The sequence below is a fragment of the Delphinus delphis genome, chromosome 14, assembly GCF_949987515.2.
Source record: "Delphinus delphis chromosome 14, mDelDel1.2, whole genome shotgun sequence".
NCBI classification, from domain to species: Eukaryota; Metazoa; Chordata; class Mammalia; order Artiodactyla; family Delphinidae; genus Delphinus; species Delphinus delphis.
Genome location: NC_082696.1, coordinates 15,919,299 through 15,946,237, shown reverse-complemented (window position 1 = coordinate 15,946,237; position 26,939 = coordinate 15,919,299). Strand labels below are relative to the sequence as shown.

Genomic DNA, 26,939 nt, shown 5'->3' with positions numbered 1-26,939 from the left:
ATACATCCATTCAGTCCACAGATGTTTACTGAGCAACTAATACATGCCAGACAGCATTGTAGGCATTGGGTAAACAGTGGTCAACAAAATAGAATGTTTCATGAAGCTTAAAGTCTTGTGAAATTCTCAACTAAGTAGAAAATAATAGTTTCGCTATGATGGATTTGAACTCTATTGTAATGTAAAGTATAATTCGTATAGGAAAGTATAATTAGTATAGCTTTTTGAAATGAAAAAACAATTCAGGGAGGTACAGGTTAATTACCCTAGTTAGACTGAATCAACCTTCATTTTTTATATGAGTGAAAAGGTATGTTGAATTATAAAGGCAATTTATAGTCTAAAAACTTCTCAAAGGGCATATAATGAATGCATATTACATGACTCCATTTATATGAAACTCTAGAACAGGCAAAAGTAGTCTGCAGTAACAGAAAGGTGGTCAGTGTTTGCCTGAGGCTGGATTGGGGGCTGGGAGAAGTGAGGTGAAGGACTAGACTGCAAGAAGGCATGAGGAAATGTTTTGAGGTGATGGAAATGTTCTATATCTCAATTAGAGTAGTGGTTAAGCAGATGTATATGTTTATTAAAACACTGAACAGTGCACATAAAATGGATGCATTTTATTGTACATAATTTATACCTCAATGAAGTTAATTTTTAAAATTAAAAAACAAAAAACCTCCAAACAGTGGCTTACATTTACTACTTCTGTTTCTTCACTAGTTGTACTAGTCTAGGAACACTAGGGTACCCTGTAGTAACCTCTCTAAATTGAAGAGGTTTCAAACGCCAAGAATTTTTTTCTTCTTATTTACTCTATATGTTCATGATAGAGTGGATGCGCGCACTGGGACCCTGGAAACAGTGGAAACTGGGACAGTGGAAAAAAGAAAATGCGATAACTTGCATAACATCTGCCTGGATATAAGACGTGCCACTTCTGTCCACATTTCATTGGCCAGAGCAAGTCATATGGCCAAGCCTGATTTCAAAGAGATGGGACACTGAGCTCTACAGTGTGCCCTGAAGGAAAAACAGAATATTTGTGTACCGCCCTCATGACTACTACACTAGTCATTTCTTCTTTTACAGTGTGGCTTCTACAACCACCATCCCTCTAAAATTATTGTGTCCAAACTGGGACTCAGAAAAATTGGAGATTATTTTTTCTGGTGAATGGTGACAGTAATTTGGCAGGATCATAGGACACATCCCGGGAAGTTAATGAAAAGTAGGTAAAAAGGTAGGTGCCAGGGCTTCCCTGGTGGCGCAATGGTTGAGAATCTGCCTGCCGATGCAGGGGACAAGGGTTCGAGCCCTGGCCTGGGAAGATCCCACAAGCCACGGAGCAGCTGGGCCCGTGAGCCACAATTACTGAGCCTGCGCGTCCGGAGCCTGTGCTCCGTGACAAGAGAGGCCGCGATAGTGAATGGCCCCCACTTGCCACAACTAGAGAAAGCCCTCACACAGAAACGAAGACCCAACACAGCCATAAATAAATAAATTAAATTAAAAAAAAAAAAAGGTAGGTGCCAGTAAAGAGTTTAAATTTTGTTCAATAGGCACAAAGGAGCCATTGAAGGTATTCAAATGAAGGCATAATTTAGATAGGAAATAGGAAGATTGATTTGGCAACTGTGAGTAGAAGGGTTTGGAGGGGAGAGAGAATAGATTGGGCGACTCTTGCAAGAAGTGTTGTGACTCCTGGAATTACACAGGAGGGAATGACATGCAGACCATTTCTCGACATTATGTATTTGCTGTCTCTCTTGCCCCAGTAGGTAAACTTTAATGAAGTTAGATACTTCCTCCATTTGACTAGGGCAATGTCTAGCATATTGCAGACATTAATTAGATATTTGTAGAATAAATACATTAAATCAGTAAAAAATAGAATTTGGAGACACTTTTTACATTTCATCAGAGAAATCTAAAAGGACTTTCAGGACTAGTTTCACTCACCTGGTTATTGCAACTGGCAGTCCTCCTCTACCTCCTTCAAAAATTTGAGCCATCTCTTGGGATACAGAGTATGTATAAGACTAGAAAATTCTAACCATGATTAAGAATCTGCTAAAAAAAAAAAAAAAGAAGAGGGAGTTCTTTGGTGGCCTAGTGCTTAGGATTCCAGGCTTTCACTGCTGTGGCCCAGGTAAGTCCCCTGGTCGGGGAACTGAGATCCTGCAAGCCGCGGATCAGAATCTGCTGAATTTTTAGATTATGTCACAGTTTTTGCAGCAACAAACTGAGACAGATCCTCAGTGCTGTTCATTAACCTTATGCACATTCTTCCTAAATAATAGCTTCCATCACAGACCTGCTACTCCCAGATTGCTGAATGCCATAGGGAAAAAAAAAATCACACCACCTTGAAGACTGATGCACCACAACTGCATGATGTCTAACCCACCTGAAACATATTTTTCTGCATGTTCCACTTCAGTTATCTCTCTTACTCTTCACATTAGTTATTTCAGACTTTCACCACTGTCCTCATGCCAGCCACATACCCCTTTCTGCCCTTTCAGCAAATCACTATGTCTCCACCTTCAGAGAAAATAGAAGCTGTCAGGTTGAAATTCCCTCAACTTGCTCAGTGAGGCAGAGACTGCCATCTGCCCACCAAATACACATTTTCCTTGGTAACAGAACCTAGCTTGATTAAATTGGGCTGCCTGGAATAAGGACTACATTTTCCAGACTCTCATGCAGCTAGGCGTGGCCGTGGATCTTCTGGCCAGTGGACGTGTTGTATAGAACTTTTAGGAAGGTACCTTACAGGGAGAGGCCCTGAAAATCCCCCTTCCAGTCACATCATCCCCTCTTTTCACCAGGTTAGAACAGGGAAAAAAATGGATAGAGTATAAGCAGCCCACTACTGACCATAAATGACCTTTAGGATATAAGCCATGTGATGAAGATAGCAGAACTGAACAGACAAAGTCTGGAATGACCTTGTGGAGCTGTTATAGCAGGTGTGGACTGCCAACTCGATATTGTCTGTCTAAGCAGTCGTTGTTTTGGGTTTCATATGCAGCATAACCTAATCCCAATACTTTGACCCTCCAACTTAACAAATGTCTCTACCTCACTCTTGCCCTTTGGTTTTGCCTCCTGTCTCAAAGAAAGTGTATCTTCCTTTGTCTAAGCCCCATTCCTCCACTTGAACTTAAAGATTTTATTTTTTATTTCCATTTTATGAATTTATATTTGGATAGGCAATGCATTTACATGGTTCAAATTCAAATGATACAAAAGCTTATATAGTGGGAAGTCTTTCTACTATTCTTGCTACCTTAGAAATCCAGTTCCCATCCCCAGAGACAGTAACATCAAACTCGTTAACTACCTTCCAGAGATACTTTTATTATACATGCAATTAAATAATGCAATTTATTAGACCTCTCATGAGCTTTCTATAATTTGCTAGTTTATGTCTTCAATCAAGGAAAATTTCCTTTTGGTAATTTCTTATAGCTTCTATTTTCTTGTTGGGATTGCCTATTTGTACATTTATGAGAACGTTTTTCTTTACATTTTCATGCATAGTTATAAGAGCCATTGTAATATCTTTGCCAATTCCAGATGTTGGAAATAAGATCTTGGGGTCAGCCTCCAGTGATTGTGTTTTCTCTTGAGACTAGGTCATATTTTTATATTTCTTTGTATGCCAGGTAAGTTTGGATTGTATCATGGATGTTGGATATATTAAGTTACACTCTGGATTCTGGGATATGCCTCTGGAGGTGTTCTGCTTGGTTAAGCAATTAACTTGGTTTAATTTTCTTTCTGTTGGGCAGCATCTCAAATGTCAGTTTAGTTCTTTGATTCTTAGGATGCTTGGATTCCTCCCCACACGTATGTGGTTCGTGATTCAGCTAGAGATTTGGGCCATTCTCAGGCAAGATATCATAAAAATGAGACACTCATCTAATGCCATTCCTCTCTCCCAAGTGTTGACTTCCACCCAGAATCTGCCTGCTCTTGGTTCCACTTCTGTATCTTTAGTTCTTTTCCCCCTGAATTTATAGTTGTTACATATGATAAAGTCAATCCATCAGGAGCTTACTTGGTCATACTAGAAGCAGAATCTAGAATTATCTTTCAAGTATGTCATTTGGTTGACAGTTGGATAATAAACTTGAAGGACCAGAATGAAGTCAAAGACTCCAGTTAGGAAGTTATTACAATAATTCAGTCAAGGGTTGATGAAGACCTTCACCGGTCAGAATGGCCATCATCAAAAAATCTACAAACAATAAATGCTGGAGAGGGTGTGGAGAAAAGGGAACCCTCTTACACTGTTGGTGGGAATGTAAATTGATACAGTCACTATGGAGAACAGTATGGAGGTTCCTTAAAAAGCTAAAAATAGAACTACCATACCACCCAGCAATCCCACTACTGGGCATATACCCTGAGAAAACCATAATTCAAAAAGAGTCATGTACCACAATGTTCATTGCAGCTCTCTTTACAATAGCCAGGTCATGGAAGCAACCTAAGTGTCCACTGACAGATGAATGGATAAAGAAGATGTGGCACATATATACAATGGAATATTACTCAGCCATAAAAAGAAACAAAATTGAGTTATCTGCAGTGAGGTGGATGGACTTAGAGACTGTCATACAGAGTGAAGTAAGTCAGAAACAGAAAAATACCATATGCTAACACACATATATATGGAATCTAAAAAAAAAAAATTGGCTCTGAAGAATCTAGGGGCAGGACAGGAATAAAGACGCAGACGTAGAGAATGGACTTGAGGACACGGGGAGGGGGAAGGGTAAGGTGGGACTAAGTGAGAGAGTGGCATGGACATATATACACTACCAAATGTAAAACAGATAGCTAGTGGGAAGCAGCTGCACAGCACAGGGAGATCAGCTTGGTGCTTTGTGTCCCCCTAGAGGGGTGGGATAGGGAGGGTGGGAGGGAGACACAAGAGGGAGGGGATATGGGGATATATGTATACATATAGCTGATTCACTCTGTTATACAGCAAAAACTAACACATCATTGTAAAGCAATTATACTCCAATAAAGATGTTTTTTTTTTTTTAAAAAAAAGTGTTGATGAGGGCCTTAACCAAATTAGTTTAACCAAACAATGGGGATGAAGATGATGAATTAGAGAAAAATGCACCAGGTAAATAACCGAATTTCATGAATCATTGCATGGGAGACAGACAAAGTATAAAATGACCTCAAATTGTTTTGCAAATCAGATTATACACGAACACAAAGTACACGTTAGTTGGGGTACAAGTTCAGCAACAGTAACAAATGGTATATATATATATATATATGAATTTTTTTCCTTTTAATATTCTGCAGTTGGACAGACAGCCCTGCTTCATGCCATCTTTCAGGTAGCCAGGTTTTATTCATTTTGTTAATCCACCATCACTAGGGTATTTTCCTGGATTTTATGGGTCAATATAAAGTCATGATTCTATGTTCCATCCTGTGGGAAGAGGGAAGGAGCAAGTGAAGGGCAAACAATATCAACTTTAGGTGTATGAAGTAGTTTTTTGTTTTTTTTTTGTGGTACACGGGCCTCTCACTGTTGTGGTCTCTCCCGCTGTGGAGCACAAGCTCCGGACGCACAGGCCCAGCGGCCATGGCCCACGGGCCCAGCCGCTCTGTGGCATGTGGGATCCTCCCGGACCGAGGCACGAACCCGTGTCCCCTGCGTTGGCAGGCGGACTCCCCACCACTGCGCCACCAGGGAAGCCCTGAAGTAGAATTTGCATGTGTCACATCTGCTCATATCCCAGTGGCCAAAACCTAGTCATGTGGCCACAACTAATTACAAGGGAATATGAGAAACATGGGCTCTAGTGGGACAGTTGAAACATGAACAGGGATGGGGGCTCTATTAGTAAAAGGAAAACTGAGAGAATGGAAGCTGGAGAACAAGAGCAGCCTGTGTCATTAGTCAACCCCTCTGGGAGCTAGGAACTCTTGAGAATCCCCCTTTTCACTACAGAACAAATTTAACCCTCCTCCAGGGAAAACAAAGTCCCACCCAGACTGTGAATCCACCAAAATGTCCCGGATCTCTGTGTGACTTTATGTAAGGGAGAAGGAAAGACTGGATATTTGGGAGGACAACTGCCTATGTCTCAAACATAAATTTGATATCCTCCCTTTTGCCTTCACACAAAAGCAGATACATTTTCTGTGTATTTGCCTTTGGCATAACAAGGTATGGTCACAATTTTAAGCATGCCAAACATGGATCCAAAATGCAGTAAAATGAGAGAGCCTATGAGCTAGACGGAGGGTCCCACAATGGCACCCGTCAGCACCAGGGTCCACGCAGTAGAACAAGCTCCAAAGAATGGCTGCCACCAGTGTCTATGTTCCCAGGGTGAGCCGCAGCTGCCTCCCACCTCAACAGGAGACTCTCCAGGACCAGGAGTGTATGTCCACCATTCAGTCATCTGCTAGAAGATGGTGTGGAAGTCACGGAAAAGTAGCTTGGGCAAAGAAAGAAATTAAATTGTGATGCAGGTCTGCTGAAACCACAGCTAACCTGGCTGAGAGCTCCTGGACGACGATGATGACATATGAAGGCAAACACAATGTATTAGAGACATTTTCTCTGGAACATATCATCAGAATTAAAAAGGAAATTGGATTCCATGGAGTCCTTATCACTTCTCACCCACCAAAAATATGCTAACTAAAAGGACAAATAAATACATTAATTGGAAATCTTAAAAAAATGTAGTAAAATGAATCATAAGCATAATGCAGTTTGCATGAGCTATACAACAGCCTCATATAGACCAAATATAAATTTACAAGTGGGACTTCCCTATAGGTCCAGTGGTTAAGACTCTGCGCTCCCAACGCAGGGGGCCTGGGTTCGAGCCCCGGTCAGGGAACTAGATCCCGCATGCTGCAACTAAGAGCCAGCGCAGCCAAATAAATAAATATTAAAAAAATTTTTTTACAAGTGAGTGCAAACAAGAGGATAAAAGGAGACCTAAGAATGATGGTAGGGACTTCCCTGGGGGCACAGTGGTTAAGAATTTGCCTGCCAATGCAGGGGACATGGGTTTGAGCCCTGGTCCAGGAGGATCTCACATGCTCTGGAGCAACTAAGCCCGTGTGCCACAACTGCTGAGCCCATGCGCCACAACTACTGAAGTCCTTGCACCTAGAGCCTGTGCTCCGCAACAAGAGAAGCCACTACAATAAGAAGCATGTGCACTGCAATGAAGAGTAGCCCCCGCTCCCTGCAACTAGAGAAAGCCCAGGTGCAGCAATGAAGACCCAACGCAGCCAAAAATAAATAAATTAAAAAAAAAATGATGGTAATGCTTGAAAAAGGGGGAGAAAAACCCTAAATATTTGTTCATCTTTGTAAAGTTGATTTAAGATGTAACATCAACATATATACTTTATTTGGTAGGCAGTTCATGTGATAAAGTAAAAAGATTATAAATAAAGGAAAAGAGATTAGCTAATAACTTCACATTTTAAAAATTACTAACTGGGCTCAAATGATACTAAATGCAGAGTTCAATAATTAAAAAAGGTTTAAATCTGTGATCTAAAGGGAGCCTTTAACATGAAATATTTATTGTACTTATACTGGGCAAAACGAAAACTTTACTGGGCTACACTAACTTTAGTTTGCCTTAATTTAAGTAGGGATTATCATTAGCTATATATGTTTTAATTTCAAAGCATCAAATTTTTTTTTTAAAGAACTTTAGTACTTTTTTTATTTTTTATCTTTGTCTGCGTTGGGTCTTCGTTGCTGTGCGCCGGCTTTCTTCTAGTTGTGGTGAGCGGGGGCTACTCTTCGTTGTGGTGCACAGGCCTCTCATTGCGGTGGCTTCTCTTGTTGCAGGGCACGGGCTCTAGGCACGCGGGCTTCAGTAGTTGCGGCACGCAGGCCCTAGTATGCGCAGGCTTCAGCAGTTGAGGCGCGCAGGCTCTAGGGCGTGTGGGCTTCAGTAGTTTTGGTGCATGGGCTTAGTTGCTCTGCAGCCTGTGGGATCTTCCCGGACCAGGGATGGAACCTGTGTCCCATGCATTGGCAAGCAGATTCTTTACCAGTGTGCCACCAGGGAAGTCCTTAAATTTTTAATCATAAATTTTCTCTGAGAATAAAAAGATTAAATTTTTGAATTAAAAAATCAACTTACTTAACTAAGCAGCCTAAAAGTCAGCCTTCCACACATAATTTAAAGATTTGAATTTTGCTTTTTTTTTATTATGATCCCAGCAAATGTTACACTAGAGAAAATGATTGGGGAAATACAAATAGATTCATTAAGAACACAGGCTGATTATTCGTATCTACTACATTCAGAAGTATGCAAAACAATTTAGTTATATTGCAATGCTGTAACTCCTTTTCCTAACAAAGCATTATCTTATAAAACTGTAGTGTTGTATTGATTCAATTTTAATACAAAATACTTATATACATAATACAATATAAAAGTAAACTGTGGTATAGTGCCTTCACAAAGGGATCTATTAAGGCGCTTTACAAATACACCATTATGTTGATCCAAATTACTTTTTGTTTTAGATTAAAACAAACAGGCTAAATGTTTCACTTTAAATACCAAAGGGATTTTTGTTTATTAAAGAAAAATTTCTAAAGTACCTTAGGTAACAGCAGCAGCAATATCTAAAAATCCTCCCACTGTATTCTCTAATTTCAACATATTATTAAGTCAGAAGAAAACATTTCCACTCACAGTTTTGCACTTTGCAACAGCAGAAGGTAATAACTTTTTAAAAAAGTCAATCTCAAAGTGACTTCTCAGTCATACATTCTATAGTTTCTATTACAAATAAGGTAGAAAAGATACAGCAACAGGGCCTGCCTTAGGACGTCACTGGACAATACATAACTGTATCTACAATTACATAATTATAGAACACATTTCATAAATACCACTGATATGCATAAAAGGGGTGAGTATAAGAAAGACAGCAAGTTTTTTTTTTTAATGAGTGGGAAAATTATTTTAAAAAGAAAACATGATCAATGTTTTCACTCCATTTCAATTGAGAGCATATAGATTTTTGACATCGTTCTCATCTTTTTGGTCAGGAAGCACCAGATTCTATACTGGAAGATCTGGATATAGTTTGGGAATAAGACAGCTAATAAGTATATCCAAACTGCTAAAAATGCAGATACGAAAGGCTTGTACACTGCTTCAGATAAACACAAAAAGCTTATACTGTCAGAGGAAATTTAAAAGAATACAAAATTTGTAGTGTCTGTTACATTTGAGGAATAAGGGCAACACAGATTTTGGGGGGAGGGAGGGGGAGAAGACAGCACCTTAGTTTTCCTACAATGTAAATGTAACAAAGTTGGTTTTATTCTGTATTGCACCATAGTCCAGAAATAAAACAACTAAATGGAAATTGCAATAAATCTGACTGAGAAAGCCTGAAGAACAAGGGGGATAACTTAAAAATTTGAGTACTGAGCTAGAAAGTTCTTGAACTAATTTGTTTTGCATAGAATTTTACAGGACTAATCAAACGTTCCATGAAGTGAAGACTGCCATCTTATATAGTGCATTTTCCTACAATCCTCTGAGTAGAAGTCCTTCAGAAATATTTATTAAGCTTGTAACAAGCCAAACATGTATTTCAGTGCCCTCAAAAGAGTGTGTTTAAAATGTCTTGGTGCTGTACCAGCAAGAGAGGCAGTCCTAAGGATATCTTATCACATGGTACAGACCTTTCACACCATAAATTATCAGTGTTTATACAAGATGTGCTAATCTGAGTACTAATTAGTAAACTTACAGCAAAGTTCCTAGTTTAATATATCAGTGTTCTTGCAGGACAGAGGTCCCTAACGAAGAGTTTGTGACAGGTTTCAACACATCCAAAATCGCTAAACTGCATGCAACATTTTGTGCGTATGTGTTGATGTGCATTTTTCTGGGAAGAGAAGCCACAGCTTTCATCAGATTCTTGGAAGGGCCAATGACTCCCAAAGACCTACCATTACATAGTGGCTAATGCACTGGTTTACAAGCTGAGAAGACCAACTATAGAAAGGCCACCTATAGAAAGGAGGGAAGTGTGAGCTAATAAATCTTTTTTGCTCTCCCCAATTCAACCAGAACAGCTTTGCCTTTAATTTTACTTGCATACATGATTCCATTAGCTTTTATTTGAAGAAAGCTGTAAGTCTGAAAAATCACTAAAATTATGCTTCTTCTCCACAAATATTGTTTTGATGAAACAATTCCCTATCAGTGGAGCTTCAGGAAATAAAATACAAATTTTACTAATGTGAGAATAGAGCCCTTTCCCCCTTCCTAAAAGTTAAGCTAAATGTATTTTGGTATGAAACCACAAGTTGTCCTTATACCTAAGTATTATATATAACAGTAATGCTGAAAAACATACTGTTTAACCTTAATAAGTTAGGAGGTTTTGAATTTTCCTAAGAACACTATGTATTTTTTCCTAATTACTAATGGCCACCTTAATTAGGAATTAAATAATGTTTTTTTCACCAATTAATCTCTGCCTACAGGTAAAATATTGCCAAATAGCCACATTTTCTTTTGCCAGTAACAATCTGTGTATGCATCTCTGTTCTGAAAGAGGAAAACTATATAACATTACTGATGACATAATCAAAACTGTCACTATATAGAAAAAGTACTTTTCTAGTAAGTACTCACAAATAATTTTTAATTAAAGTTTCATATGAAGCTGAAAATGATCTCTCTGCTTAGGATGTGGAACTTTTTTTTAATTTCAAAGTAAAAATATGAAAGATCTTATTAGCTTTTAGTATTGAAAATTTTAATTTATGGCAGCTTTGTTCCCTTTAAAAACTGAAAGCAGCATTAAAAATACCAATATGAAAAGAAAAATGGTAGTGCTTTGCTTCTTTCAAAGCCAGTAATTTGCTGAGATATGTTAGAAAATTAAGTATTCCGCAGATGGGATAAAAAGATAAACTGCACTAGTTTTCATCTGGATGAGCATACTGTTTCAACCTTGTATTTCTTAGTTACAAAATGTGAATTATACAGATTATCATTAGCCTAGGAACACTCACCACCATGATGGCTTCATTTCTATAGCTTATTTTTTTCCAAAAACAAATTATGGGGGAAGAAAAAAAAAAACACCTCTGTAAATGTGGGGTATATTTCATATTTGGTTAAAGCAAGATAAAACTAAAACTGTCTTTCAAAAAATTTTCAAAAATGCTTGTTTTTTTAAAAATTATTTAGCATATGTACAAATAGATATCAGGCTTCTCCTTTTAAACAAAGCACTATTTTTTATTTTAAGTACTTTAAGTACCAAGAACTGACTATAATATTCAGCTCATAATTTACTTTATAACAATTTTTTTCTAAATTACTGATTAAAAAGGCTGGAATAAATTAACATTTCAAAAGGATTTCCCATAATTTAGGAACATAAAAAATTGTACACAGAGCACACATACATAGCTCTGTTACATTTGCATAATTTTACTCTCAGAGCTTCAAAAACCCCTGCGTTTCAGGCCTTATTGCAAAGCCTCATTACAATTATTTCCTAGTGTGTTAAACATACACTAGGTCACGACTTTTGATCTCTGAGCCTGTGTGCTGATCATCTTCATCTGACTGTTGCTCTGAGCCTTGTGAATTAATATATTCATATTCAATAGGCTTTGGATAATTATATGGGTAGCCATTGTCATCAAAAAACCTCCGAAAGGTAAATTCATAGAAAGCATGTTCAGGGTGCTTTCCATTTTTATACCATCCGTTCAGAGTGTCATTTACATTTTCTTCTTCATTATCATCACTCCGTAACTTATCAGGATCAACAGGATCAAAATTTGATGTATCTGTTGGGTGTGTGATTTTAGGAATGTATGAAGCAGACTGCTGTCTCAGGTCACTGGAAAAATCAATTGTTTTAAAAAACGGATGAGCTTTTATTTCATCAGCACCATTCTTGCCTAAGCGATCTTCTGGTCCTCTGCAGAGTTTAATAATAAGATCAGAGGCTTCAGGACTCAGTTTAGCTTGCGGTGGGATATGAAGAGATGTTTGCCAGTTGATAACCTTTAAAGAAGATTTTTAAAAATTAGAAGGAAAGAAATAAGAAAAACAAAAATTTCCTTCAAGTTTCAAATGAAAAAATCTTACTGGACTATCAGTGTTTTCTTAAAATAAATTGCATTGTATTTCACCTTCCTTACCTTTTTATTTTACTTCATTTTTTTGGCCATGCCGCACAGTTCGTGGGATCTTAGATTCCCCCATCAGGGATCGAACCCAGGCCCTTGGCAGTGGAAGTGTGAGTCCTAACCACTGGACCGCCAGGGAATTCCCTCACTTTCCTCACCTTTAATAATGAATCGGTGGGAAATAACTTTTCTTTCCATTCCCTCCTCTCTAGACAACTTACACTCATATTACATGACTCACTGTAAGTTTTAGTTCCCCTGTTAAGACCTTCAACCTACGGCAGAAATGACTTTCTACTGTGCCTCCCCAGTTCTATATATTTCCTTGTAGCATAATATCTCTAATACTTTGTGGTATCTATTTATGTCTGTGTCCTACTACAGTATAAAATTTCATAAGGCTATAGACCATGTTTTGTCTTTGCATTTCCCAGTGTTTGGCAAATTGCCTGGCACATAATTAATAGATATTCAATAAACACTTATTGTTTTGAATAAACTGGAATGAGGGAGGGAGAAAGGAAGGGAGGGAGAGAAGGGGTAGGTCTCCATAAATATTTATTAAATAAATGAACTTCATTCTTCCTTATTCATATATGAGCTTATCAGTGCTGTGTAGGGAAGAAAATTAAACCCCCTCTTCAATAACCAAAGTAAAAACTCAACGGACCCTTTAGGCCTTGGCGCATAACTCGGCTCAGTCCAGTTCAAGATGCTGATAAACAGGGCTAGTGCTTGAAAGCTTTATGAGGAGATAACATGTATTTGAACATGTTATGATTGATATATACAGAGTAGAGGTTTTTGCTTACTGTCCCTTTCATGGTGGTAGCAGGGGAGAACTTCTGAAAAGGTGCCAAATATCTGCAAGAACATGTATCTGCCCCATAGAGAATTTCTGTAGAATTCAATTCCATTTAAACTATTTAAAATCATTTTTCTGCCAACCAGCCCCAGCCTGAAGCCCAAAATAGTAACTAGACTAGCTATCCTAGCAATACAACTATCTTAAGACAACTTTGTCAGCTGCTTTAATTTACAAAGGTTAGTTCTAAATCCCATTCTTTTGACTATTCTAAACATTGTATATTTCAAAGTATCCTTTTAAAAACTTGGTTTTTTGTGCTTACATTTTTTTCTATAATAGATCATTTTGATGATTAAATTTGACCCCTTTGACAGAAAATGGATCAGTGGATTCCTAAGGATCAGGGAGGAGTTTGTGCATAGGGTTTCGGGGACGGGGGTGGTGGGGGGGGTGGGGGGCGGGTGTTGAAGAACTGTTCTACACTTTGATTATGGTGGTGATTGCATTTGTCAAATTTCAGAGTGAGTTTTACTGAATGTAAATTCAATGTGAATAAACATGACTTTAAAAACTTAAAAAAAACAAAAAACAAAAACTCAATGGATGGGCTCAACAGCAGAATGGAGATGTCAGAGGAAAGAATCAGTGAACTTAAAGAAAACTCGATAGAAATGATACAATCTGAACAACAGAGAGAAAAAAGTTTGAAAATATGAGAACCTCAGTAACCTGCGGGACTATACCAAAAGGTCTAATGTTGGTGTCAGAGTTCCAAAAGGAAAAAATATGTGGTACAGAAAAAATATTTGAAGAAATGATGGCTGAAAATTCTCCAAATCTGATAAAAGACAAACCTGTAAATTAAAGATGCTGTTTGGTGTCAAGAGACACCAAACAGGACAAGCCCTAAGAAATCCATGCCCAGACAAATCTTAATTACAACACTGAGAGCTAAAGAAAATTTCTTATAAGTATCCAGTGAAAAATGATGCATTACTTGAGGGAACAATGATTTGAATTACTGTAGATTTCTCATCAGAAAACTATGGAGGACAGAAGTGGATACGTTTTAAAGTGCTGCAAGAACTGAAACCCAGACTTCTATTACCAAGTGATAATATCCTAAGGAAGGTGAAATAAAGACATTCTTAGATGAAGGAAAACTAAAATGATCTGCTATAAGCAAACCTGCTCTAAAATATTTGCTAAAGGAAGTTCTTCAGACAGAAGGGATTGATAGAGAAAGAATCATAAAACATCAGGAATGCAGGAAAGCAAGGAAAATGCTAACTATCTGCGTAAATACAAATGACTATTCTCATCTTGAGTTCTTTAAAATAAGTTGATGGTTGAAAACAAAAACTGTAACATTGTTGGATGAGGCTTTTTTTTTTTTGATGTGGACCATTTTTAAAGTCTTTATTGAATTTGTTACAATATTGCTTCTGTTTCATGTTCTGGTTTTTTTTTTTTGGCCAGGAGGCATGTGGGATCTCAGCTGCCCATGCTTTGGAAGGTGACGTCTTAACCACTGGACCACCAGGGAACTCCTGGATGAGGTTTTAAATGTATGTAGACGTGATGTATAAAAAACTAAGACACGGGGCTTCCCTGGTGGCGCAGTGGTTGGGAGTCCACCTGTCAATGCAGGGGACTTGGGTTCGAGCCCTGGTCTGGGAGGATCCCATATGCCGTGGAGCAGCTAGGCCCATGCGCCACGGCTACTGGGCCTGTGCTCTGGAGCCCGTGAGCCACGACTACTGAAGCCCGCGTGCCTGGAGCCCATGCTCCGCAACAGGAGAGACCACTGCAGTGAGAAGCCCACACACCGCAACAAAGAGTGGCCCCTGCTCTCTGCAACTGGAGAAAGCCCGCGCGCGACAGCGGGGTCCCAGTGCAGCCAAAAATAAATAAATAAAAAACAAACAAAAAAACCCTAAGACACAAAGGGTAGAGAATGAAGGGACCTATATGGTAGTAAGGTTCTACACTGAACTTTTAGTGGCAAGATACTGATTCTAAGTAGACAATGAAAATTTAGTATGTATCTTGTAATCACTAGAGCAACCTCTAACAGAACTATATAAAGAGATAATAGTCAAAAACACAGTAGAAAAAAAAAAAAACACAGTAGAGTGAGATCTCATGGAAAATGGCAAATAGGAAGCCTCAGTGGTCAGTCCCTCCACAAAAACAATCATTAAACTGAGAAAAAAAAATTCAACTCTTATCATAATCAACCATTTTGGTACTGTGGAATCTGACTTGACCCTAAGAGCAACGAGGGGAGTGCTTCATGAAGGGAAAAGCTGCTAAAACTTGGTAAGATAGCAGTCTGCATGAACCAACTACCATTCACCATTGCTCAGCCCCACCGTGGTTATGGAGAGGGCAGCCCATTTTCCTGGTATGGTGCCAAGGTAGGCAGTAAGGACCCTGCCTTCCAAAAATTTGAGGCTGTGCATTTTGGTTGGTCTTGGTGATTCCCTGAGGGACCAGTCCAGAGGCCTGCCTTTCTTTTGACCCTTTCAGGAATACTTAAAGAGACAGACATGCTTTCCTTTTCTGATACAGGCATTTAAGGAAACCTCTATCAAGTCACTGGATTAGGCTGTTTTTCTTTAACTTTTGATTCTTAAATAGTCTAGAGATAAGCCTGCTGTTGGGTATGTGACCTGCAAGTATTTTCTCCCAAACTGTAGCTTGTCTTTTCATTGTTTGACCATGTCTTTGGCAGACTGAAAGTTTTTAATTTTTGATGAAGTCCAAATTCTCAACCTTTTCTTTAATGAACCATGATTCTGATGTCATTTCTAAGAACTCTTCACCTAAGCCTAGGCCATAGAGATTTTCTCCTACATTTTCTTTTAAAAGTATAGCCTTTATGGGGCTTCCCTGGTGGCGCAGTGGTTGAGAGTCCACCTGCCAATGCAGGGGACACGGGTTCGTGCCCCGGTCTGGGAAGATCCCACATGCTGCGGAGCGGCTGGGCCCGTGAGCCATGGCCGCTGAGCCTGCGCGTCCGGAGCCTGTGCTCCGCAACGGGAGAGGGCACAACAGTGAGAGGCCCGCGTACCGCAAAAAAAAGAAGTATAGCCTTTATATTTTATCTAGATCTATGACTCATTTTGAGGTAATCTTTGTGTAAGGTGTGAGGTTTATGTTGAGTCAGTATTTTTTGTATATGGCTGACCAATCTTTCCATCACCATTTGTTGAAATACTATCCTTTCTCCATTTGTACCTTTGTCAAAGAACAAATGGCCATATTTGTGTGGTCCTATTTCCCTATTCACTATCCTGTTCCATTATCTGTGTGTGTATCCTCTTGCCAATATCACACTGTCTGGACTACTGTAACTTCATAGTAAGACTTAAAATCAAGTAGTTGATTCCTCAAACTTTGTCCTTCTTTTAAAAAACTGTTTTTGTGGGACTTCCCTGGTGGCGCAGTAGTTAAGAATCCGCCTGCCAACGCAGGGGACACGGGAAGATCCCAAATGCCGCGGAGCAACTAAGCCCTGTGCGCCACAACTACTGAGCCTGCGCTCTAGAACCCACGAGCCACAACTACTGAAGCCCACGCGCCTAGAGCCTGTGCTCCGCAACAAGAGAAGCCACCACAATGAGAAGCCCACGCACTGCAACAAAGACCCAACACGGCCAAAAATAAATAAATAAAAAATAAATTTAAAAAAAAACCCTGTTTTGTTATCAGTTTCTTTGTCTACCCATATCAATTTTAGAATTGGCGCACCTATACCTACAAAAATTCCTGCTGGGAATTTTTATTGGATTTGAGTGAAATCTGTAGATTAGTTTTGGGGGAACTGATAGCTTTACTATGTTGAGTCTTCCAATCCATCAACACAGTATGATTCTCCATTTATTAAGATCTTGTTTTTTTCCATCAGAGTCTGTAACTTTTAGCATTCAGATCTTGTTCATGTTCTATTAGATTTATACCTAATAGAATTATAGGTATAATATGACCCAATATTATACCTAAGTATTTCATTTTGGGGAAGCTACTGTAAATGGTATTGTTTTAAAATTTCATTTTCCATTTGTTCATTACTTGACTATAGAAATACAATTGATTTTTACGTAGTACCCTTATATTCTACAACCTGGCTAAACTCACTTATTAGTTTTTTGGAGTTTTGCACAGATTCCCTGGGATTTTCAGTATAGAAAATTATGTCATCTGTGAATAAAGCAAGTTTTTATTTTTTTCTAATCTTTATGCCTTTTATTTTTTTTGTTGCTGTATTACACTGGCTAAGACTTCCAGAACTTTGTTGAGTAAGACTCATTAGAATAGACATCCTTGCCTTGTTCTTGAAATTAGGGAGAAAGCATTCAATTTTTTACACGCACAGCACCCACACAAATATACATGTATTTATACATATGCATATACTTACATATATACATATATATTAAAATGAAGGGGAAATAAAGACACTTTCAAACAAACCTGACACAAACCTGAAAGAATGCATTACCAGTAGACCTGTAATAAAAGAAATTCTAAAAGAAGTTTTAAATATAATGTATTAAATGCAATGTCAGAAGTTGTAACTTGAGGAGAGCATCATAGAAAATATGATATCTTAAGACATTCTCAGAGAATGATTAAAATGACCAGGAGTGAACCAGAAAGGGGGAAGGTTGTGAAACATGGGAGAGAAAGAAGGACATTCCAGACAGAGGGAATGGTACGAACAAAGGAACTGAGGACAAATTTGGACTTTAACCCACAGACAAGGCCACTAAAGGGTTTTTTAATGGGACAATTTATGGTCAAAATTGTGAGCAACTTTTCATTTAAGTGCCAGGGAGATACAGACATTTGTTAGTAGTTTGAGGCTAGAATGTGCATGAAAGGAAACAAAGCCAGCAGCCAGTAGTAAGAGTAAACTGGAATACATCTTCAAAAGGTACTAAAAACTTCTATGAGAATGAAATATGAATGTAGTGTATGAATGAGGAACAGTGATATGATGGAGATAAGCGTTCACTCATGGAATTTTAGTGGGTTCCTGTATCCTTACAAGTTCTTTCTTTAATTCTAGATTAAGATGCTCAAAGTAAAGGACTGATAAAGGTGTATGGTATTGGGACTTCATAACAATTCTTTTGGTATAGATTCTACACCTTACCTTCACTTGTGTTTCAAATGGTGTTTGTGCCAAGAAAGGAGGTTGTCCCACCAACATTTCAAAAAGAATGACACCAACACTCCACCAGTCACATAACTGTGTATAGCCTAAAATAAGATACCAAAGTTATGGTTATTCATAAGCACTTTTTAAAAAGTGCTCAGAATTAATACAATCAAAATTAATATTAAATCAACAATTTATACTGTAAAATTAATACTTTTATTATAAGCCTGAAATGAGCCATATTCTAATGTAAGTTTCAGCTGGTCTAAAGGCATACTGAGATTATTTATGAAACAAACGTTTTACCTGTTCGTAACAACACTTCAGGCGCAATATAATTGGGAGTCCCAACCAAAGAATGTGCAAGACATCGCTGGTGCTGGCGTGCAGCTCTCCGCTCTAGTGGCTTCAGTCTATCTCCACATCGACAGTTAGAGGGGTCACCCCATTCATTACTGAAATCCATACTATCTTGCCGTGGATGGTCACCTGTACAGTAAAAAAATAAATAAAAGCAACAAGAGTAAACCTAGTCTGTTTAACCTTTTGACGTCATAGTTCAGAGTTAACAACGCTTCCCCTTGTTGACAAAGTGAGACACAACGTATGGCAAATCACTGATGGTGTTTATTAATAATTAGAGCCTGCACTCTTGAAATATCAATAGGATAAGTTTTACACTAAGAAAAATAAGCCTAAGATGCAGTAATTTACTCAATATTAAGTGATGACGGTAAAAATCATTTGAGTAGGTAGGATTGAGAATTTGGTACTCAGACTGCTCTGCAATACTACTCTGGACAAAGTTTCAAACAAATTAGATTTGTGTTTCATTCATTCAGCAAATGACAACGATAATAATAAAGACACTATTCTCTCAGGCAGCTTCTCGGTAGGGGAGAAATACAACAAACAAATACATATATAAGAAACATAGTGATGCATTGCATACAGAGAATCAACATGGGGTGGTGATATGGCAAATGTTCTAGGGTGTCTTGGGAAGACCAACTGAGGTGACATTTGTAAAAAAATAAGAGGAACTCAACCATCTGAAAACCAGAGCAAGGCGCCCACACAATCCCAACAGCACCAGAGAGAAGAGCAGTGTGGTTCGTAAGGGGAGAACGGTAGGAAATAGAGCAGGAGCCAGTGCACAAGGGTGTGCGAGCGAAAGAAATGGTCTGCTTTTTCCTCGAAGTGCAGCAGGAAGATACTGGAGAGTGTGAAGCAAGAGAATGAAAAGGTCTGATAAATGTTTAAAAAAGAAAACTTTAACTGCTGTATAGAGAATAGATTATAGGGGGAACAAGGGTGAAAAAGAGATCAGGTAAGAGGCTATTACAGTGAAGTTTGGACTGTGATGGTAACAGTGAACATGGAGAAAAGTGAACAGATTGAAGATATATTTAGAGGTGGAGTAAGCAGGACTTACTGAGGGATCAGATGTGGAGGGTATGGAGAAAGAATCAAGGACGGGTGGTGGTAGTACAATTTACTAAAAGGGAGGGGGAACAAATATGGAGGGGGAGAAAGTAAGAGTTGTTGATTGGCAATGTTAAGTTTGAAAGATCTATTAGGAATCCTTGTGAAAGGGAGAGGCTGTTTCTGAAGAGAGATTTGGAAGTCATTGATGTAGAGCTAGTAATTAAAGCCATGACTGGATGAAACCATCTAGGAAAAAAAATATTTGAAATTAACCTAACTGTAATAATCATCTAGGATGTTTGATTAAAATACAATTTCTACCCTCAGTGGAGATTTTCAATCAGAAGACTGGAATAGAGCCTAAGAATCATATTTGTAAGATGAACCCCAAGTAATTCAGGTGAATCTGGGGAGACATTAAATTATGTTAAGCTGAATATTAAAGTAGGTTCAGGATCTACTCCTAGTAGTATCTCAGTTTTATCCATTTAATGTCAATCTACTTGTGTTCACAAGAAGCACTGGAGGCCACTTATACTTACCTCAGAGGATTGCTGTAAGCATTAAATCAGAAAATATGTAAAGCACCTAGTCATATTGAGTATCCAACAAATGTTAGGTTGACTTATACTTCCATTAGTGCTTGGAGGGATTTTGGTGAGGCAGTGTGGTATAGAAGAAATAACAGGGGCCCTGTAGGCAGACAAACCTCAGTTCAAAGCCTAGCCCTTACACTTATCTTCTGTCTGACCACGAGCAAGTTTCTTATTCTAACTTAGCCTCGGTTTCTTCACTCTGCCTCACAATGACGTTGTGAAGATTAAACAGAATCATGTACATAAAGTGTTTAAGGTTAAACAAGCTGTATAACAGTCATACAACAGAAGCCTAAACAGTCGTGAAAATAAATGTTATATGCAGGAACACAGATGAACCTCAAACAAATAAAGGAAGTCAACACCGAAGACTACATATAGAATGATTACATTTAAATAAAGGTTCAAGAGAAGGCAAAATGAAATAATAAATTATTTAGGGATATATACATATGTGGTAAGAGTGTAGAGAAAAGTAAAGAACTGATTATGGCGTTCTGAAATACTCCTATGGAAGAAAGAAAAGGAGGTGATTGTTTAGGGTCTTCAAAAGTACTAATAATCTAGTTCTTAAGCTGAATGGTGGGTATGGGGCTTCATTTAAAAATTATTTTCAAATTGTTATTTGTCTGACATATTTCAAATTAATAAAATGTAAAGAGATTAACTCAAAAATGTTAATGATATTTAGAAATAATTAATTCTAGCACACTCTTTCATTTTATAAATCTAAGTGTCTAAAGGATTCACCCACATTTATCCAGTGGAGTCAAGACCTGACCCAGGACTTCTGGCTCCCATCCAGGGATAATACCATCTTATATTTTATTGCATTATAAATCATATGCAAATGTCCAAACAAATTTTATGATTTTACTCACCACTCTGATAGTACTTAGAATCATGCGTCCATCTGAAGCCAGTGCAGAGGCCGAAGTCAGTCAATTTAATATGACCATCACGATCAATCAAAATGTTATCAGGTTTAATATCTCTATGAATAAAACCCATTTTATGAACACTTTCAACTGCACAGGTAAGTTCTGCTATGTAGAATCGTGCCAGATTTTCTGGAAAGATGCCCATTCTAATTAATAGGCTCATCATATCACCCCCAGGAATATAGTCCATTACAAAGTATAAATTGTCCTTGTCTTGGAATGAATAATAAAGACGAACTACCCATTCGTTGTCAGCTTCGGCCAGGATATCTCTCTCAGCTTTAACGTGAGCAACTTGATTTCGAAGTAGAACATCTTTCTTTCGAAGAGTTTTTGTTGCATATAAAGCCTTAGTATCTACTTTTCTTGCTAGACAGACTTCACCAAATGCTCCTATTCCTAATGTCTTTATCTTCACAAACATAGACTTGTCCATTTTAGCCCTCTTAAGACGGATGTAATTAGACTCTTTTTGGCAAAGCATCTTTCTCATTTGATCTTGGGCATCTTGAGATAATCCAACCTAGGCAAATAAACTAAATATTAAATGAGGAATTATCTTCTATACTGAATATTAAGAAATCGCTTGGAAAAAATTCAGGCATATATTTAAAGGTTAAATGCATAATAATTTTTAATAAAGCATGTTAGAAATCTAGAATATACTTCAGAGAAAATTAATTATCAAAAGTGCAGCATAAGAAATAGTTCACAGGATACACAAGGTGAGTGTATATGCAAAGTCTGCTGTAGAGAGCAAGGAGAAGATGATATCAATGTTCAGCTTTCTACTCTTCTCTAATGCACTCAAAAAACACGTTCCCAGTGTGCAATAGCCAAACATGTTAACATGCACCCTCATCTATCTCTCCATGCATATTCATCCCAAACGACGTAATTAGATTGCTTTCATTATATGCATCTCTTTGTGGAATGCCTATGCCTCAAATAGTCTTCTTTTCATTTTATCCTTCATGAAAAGAAATTCTTCCACTTCAGGTTCATTTATTCTAAAAAACTGATGTATTGAGAACAAAAGAATGTCTTTCCTAACCTAACCACTCATTAACAGTCAGTCTTTCCTTTTATCTTTCTCAGGGCATTAGAGTAAGGGTAGGACTCACAGCCACCACTAATGCAAAATGCAAAGGGTATGTCCTACCTTATTTAAAAGGGACAACTTTTTTGATTACAAGGTATCTTTTAGATATTTTGGAATGTTTCAAAGAATAGTCAGTGTGACTTATGAAGATACCAAAAAAACAGATAAAACAAAAACCAACGTCTAAGTAGACATGGAATACCTGGATTCAGAAGGAATGAATAGCTCATTTTTGACTAGTTAATGAAGAATTAACTTAAGAATTTAAATAGAGGGCTTATCTGGTGGCGCAGTGGTTGAGAGTCCGCCTGCCAATGCAGGGGATCTGGGTTCGTGCCCTGGTCTGGGAGGGTCCCACGTGCCACAGGGTGGCTGGGCCCGTGAGCTATGGCCGCTGGGCCGGCGTGTCCGGACCCTGTGCTCCGCAACGGGAGAGGCCACAGCGGTGGGAGGCCCGCGTACCGCAAAAAAAAAATAAAAAATAATTTAAATAGAAAAGGAATTTGATTTGAAAAGTAGAGTATAATTCTAGAAATGCAAGACTAATTAAAATATAGCAACCTCATGCTTCTGTTAGGATGCGCGTTTGCATGCAAAATCTTTTAAGGGTGACATGCCAGACTTAGTACAGAACTATTTCTCTAAAAATCTTACTTGCCTACACAGTAATGGAGGCTACAGAAGTCAGCAAAGCTTCCAACACCATAAAAGTTTAAATCAGCTATTAGTGAAAGTGAAGAGGAAAAAGGAAAAATAAACTAAGAAAATACATACAGACAGACTTTAGTAAGAAATCCTAAGAGCTAAATATGGATAAGTCATACAGGTTATCATGGTATTTCTCACCTCACAAAATTCAATTTATAGCAGGAGTAACTATACTGTGAAATCAGATTTAGAAAAATCATTTTAAAAGAATGGCTCTCTCAAGTTTCATAAGGAAGTTTAACATAAATTTAAGCCTCTTGGCTTTTGAGCACTAGATGTAAGATTAGGAGCCAAACCTTTGAACTGTAAATACAGGATAAAAATAATAATGAGAGTACCACCGTAATATCTAGTGAAGAGATCTACATGGAATCAACAACAGATATTAATCTAAAGTGTTTAATTATTCTGATCTCCTTTTTAGTAGTCTGATTTAATGATTTCAACATATTTTTCTAGTACATTATAAAAATAAAATCAGAAGGGGAAATAACTGAAAGGAGATGTGTCTGACACTTTCTAATAAGACCAATCTGATGAATAAGCCCCCAAGCCCAAAAACTACTGTAAATAAAAATAAATGTTTCATAAGTTTATCAAGAGATGGGACCCAGATATTTCTAGTTTATTTTAAAATGTAAGATAATGTGTAAACTCTAGAAAAAAACCCTTGCTCCAATTTCCATTGAAGGGATTATGCATACCTAAACTACACACTGTAAACTATACTTTTCTTAATTTATTACAACTTTATTATAAAAAATTCTGAGTAAATCATGAAATGCTAAAATAAAATGGTATAATCAAAAATACTTAATGTTTACTGACTTTTAAATAATTGATAATATATTTAGGATAAAAAGAAAGAAAAATACTGGACCACAGTATTTTAAAATAAATAAGCAAATACATAATCAAGTATAAAAATAGACATTTTAAAAGGTTTTATACTCAGCCGTAAAAAAAGAATGAAATAATGCCATTTGCAGCAACATGGATGGACCTAGAGATTGTCACACTGAGTGAAGTCAGAGAGAGAAAGACAAATATCATATGATATCGCTTATATGTGGAATCTAAAAAAAAATGGTACAAATGGACTTATTTACAAAACAGAAATAGAGTCACAGATGTAGAAAACAAACTGATGGTTACCAGGGGGGTAAGGAGGGGGGAGGGATAAATTAGGAGATTGGGATTGACATATACACACTACTATATATTAAATAGATAACTAATAAGGACCTACTGTATAGCACAAAACTCTACTCAATATTCTGTAATGGCCTATATGGGAAAAGAATCTAAAAAAGAGTGGATATATGTATATGTATAACTGAATCACTTTGCTGTACACCTGAAACTAACACAACATTGTAAATCAACTATACTCCAATAAAAATAAAAAATTTTTAAAAAGAGGTTTTACCCGCATCATTTCGTTCTCTAATTGTTTTTTACGATGTAGACGCTGCTGATGAGATTTGAGTACATTTTCTACATGTTGCTCCATAAAGAATTTAAATGCCTGAGGAGAATAACTTTGGATACGAGATTCCCTTCGCTCTTCATCTTTCTTGTTTTTCCTAACGGTGATAGGTGAAGTGGTAATCTGTTTCTTTTCTTTATCTCCATTATCAACATTTTCATAACTTTTCTCACTCTCATCTTCCTTGGGCAAGCTCGGCTGTTCCTCTTTGCTAGATTTATTGACTGATTCATATGGAGGAACAGATGGGTTTTGGTGTAGCAGATGTTTGGGGTAAGGTGGTGGTGGACCTTGATAGTTTGGAGCTTCAGCAACAGGCGGCATAACGGTCATATTTGAAGTGGTACCCTCAGAAAAAGGACCAGGCTGAACAGTTTGAATTGGCTGTGGTATCCAAGAAGGGTGTGTAGGTGCTAAAGCAGTCTGCAGCTCTGGTTTCAATACACGTATACTTTTCACAGGCTGTTGAATGGGAGCTGGTGTAATAGCAGTGACTGTTGTAGCCGAAGGCTGAGAATTAGCAGAATGACTTGTTCTATTTCCTAATGGGTTATTAAAAGAATTTGACCTCACTGGTATGTTAGGTTGCCATGTAGGGATTTCATGTCCACTGCTCGGGGATGACTGGGCAGGAGCAGAAGATGACTGAGGCCAAGTTGTTTGCAGTCCAGGTACATTAATGTTATAAAGTTCCATGTTATGACTATTTCTGTTTGGCACCATCATAGACTGAGGAATATTCCCATTTGTGTATGATGAAGGAGCAGCAGATCCTCCTGTCTGTAAAGCAGAAGGGCTTTGTCCATTAGCTGGGGTCAGAGGGTATGGAGGCGGTGGCTGCCGATTCACAGCGCCAGCAGGGACAACATTTTGGTGTATCATAAAATCAGTCTGGCCACTACCATTCTGAATTCCAGGTCTCCCTGGTGGAAAGTTAAATTTGTTAGCACTCTGCATGATGATTGGTTGCCTGCCAACAGGAACAGAATTAATGCCTCTCTGTCCCTGATTAGGAGGATTCATTGGGGACGTGTTAAGAGGTGGTGGAGGATAGCCCTCCTGCCAGGCTCCAGGTGGAACAGGAGAGATGCGGGAGATTACATATTCCATGTTCCCAGAATAGCGCTTTGTTTGAGTGTTTGGTTCCCATGATGGGGGAGGTGGAGTTGTACCTCTTGGCGGGGGAGTCTGGCCTCTTGGAGGTGGTGGAGGAGTGACACTCCTGACTTGAGGAGGTGGGGGGGGGTTCACTCTCTGTCCGTTGCTAGGGTGAGCTTGAGTAAATGCTGTTATACCAGATCCTGACAAAGGTCTTCCTACATCTGTCTGTGAGTTGGGACTTTCAGAACGATAGGCCACACTTTCTCCTAGTGGTGGGCCATGTCTCTGAGGAACTAAGGATTCTTTAGAACCTTTCCAGCTTTGTTTGCGGTTAACTGATTGTTGCACACTCCCTATGGGAATAAAACAAAAACAAACAAAAAAAAAACATGTTTTTTTAACCTCTTACTTTCGAAAAATTTAGCTTGGAATTCTAACACTACTAAATGATAATTCTCTTTCAAGAATCACAAAAATCAAATTTGAGTATGTGCTTTTATTTTACCTTTTAAAATTTTATTTATTTTTGACTGGGTAACACATTCTCATAGCTCAAAATTCAAGCAGTACAAAAGGACACCCACCCCGTCCCTTGGGCAACCAATGTCACTGAAGGTAACTAATGTCATCAGTAAGATATTTTAGGAATACACAAGTAAACAGTACTAGAAAAGGGAAAGGGAACCCTCCTATGCTGTTGGTGGGAATGTAAATTGGTGCAGCCACTGTGGAGAACAGTATGGAGGTTCATCAAAAAAACTAAAAATAGAGTTGCCATATGATCCAGCAATCCCACTCCTGGGCATATATCTAGACAAAACTATAATTTGAAAAGATACATGCACCCCTATGTTCATAGCAGCACTATTTACAATAGCCAAGACATGGAAACAACCTAAATGTCCACTGATAGATGAATGGATAAAGAAGATGTGGTATATATATATTTTATATATATATATATAAAAACATATAAAATACACACACACACACACACACACACACACACACACACACAATGGAATATTACTCAGCCATAAAGAAGAATGAAATAATGCCATTTGTAGCTACATGGATGCAACCAGAGATTATCATACTAAGTGAAGTAAGTCAGAAAAAGAAAGATAAATACCATATGATATCACTTATATGTGGAACCTAAAATATGACACATATGAACTTACCTAAAAAACAGAAACAGACTCAGACATAAAGAACAGATTTGTGGTTGCCAAGGGTGGGTGGGTGGGTGGAGGCGGGGAAGGGTTGGATTGGGAGGTTGGGATGAGCAGATGCAAACTATTATATACAGAATGGATAAAAAACAAGGTCCTACTGTAGAGCACAGGGAACTTATATTCAATATCCTGTAATAA

The 26,939-nt window shown here is 38.0% G+C and overlaps 1 protein-coding gene across 1 annotated transcript in view; it reads right to left on the bottom strand.

Moving 5' to 3' along the window:
- Positions 1-9,002: 9,002 nt before the first annotated feature.
- LATS1 (large tumor suppressor kinase 1) overlaps positions 9,003-26,939 on the bottom strand; it is a 40,861-nt gene continuing 22,924 nt past the window's right edge. The window contains exons 4-8 of the mRNA XM_060029805.1: positions 24,403-25,916; positions 21,104-21,686; positions 18,505-18,687; positions 18,193-18,299; positions 9,003-12,095 (exon numbers count right to left, since the gene is read on the bottom strand). Of these exons, the coding sequence (XP_059885788.1) occupies positions 11,586-12,095; positions 18,193-18,299; positions 18,505-18,687; positions 21,104-21,686; positions 24,403-25,916 (2,897 nt within the window). The 3' untranslated portion in view covers positions 9,003-11,585. The remainder of the gene's footprint in view (positions 12,096-18,192; positions 18,300-18,504; positions 18,688-21,103; positions 21,687-24,402; positions 25,917-26,939) is intronic.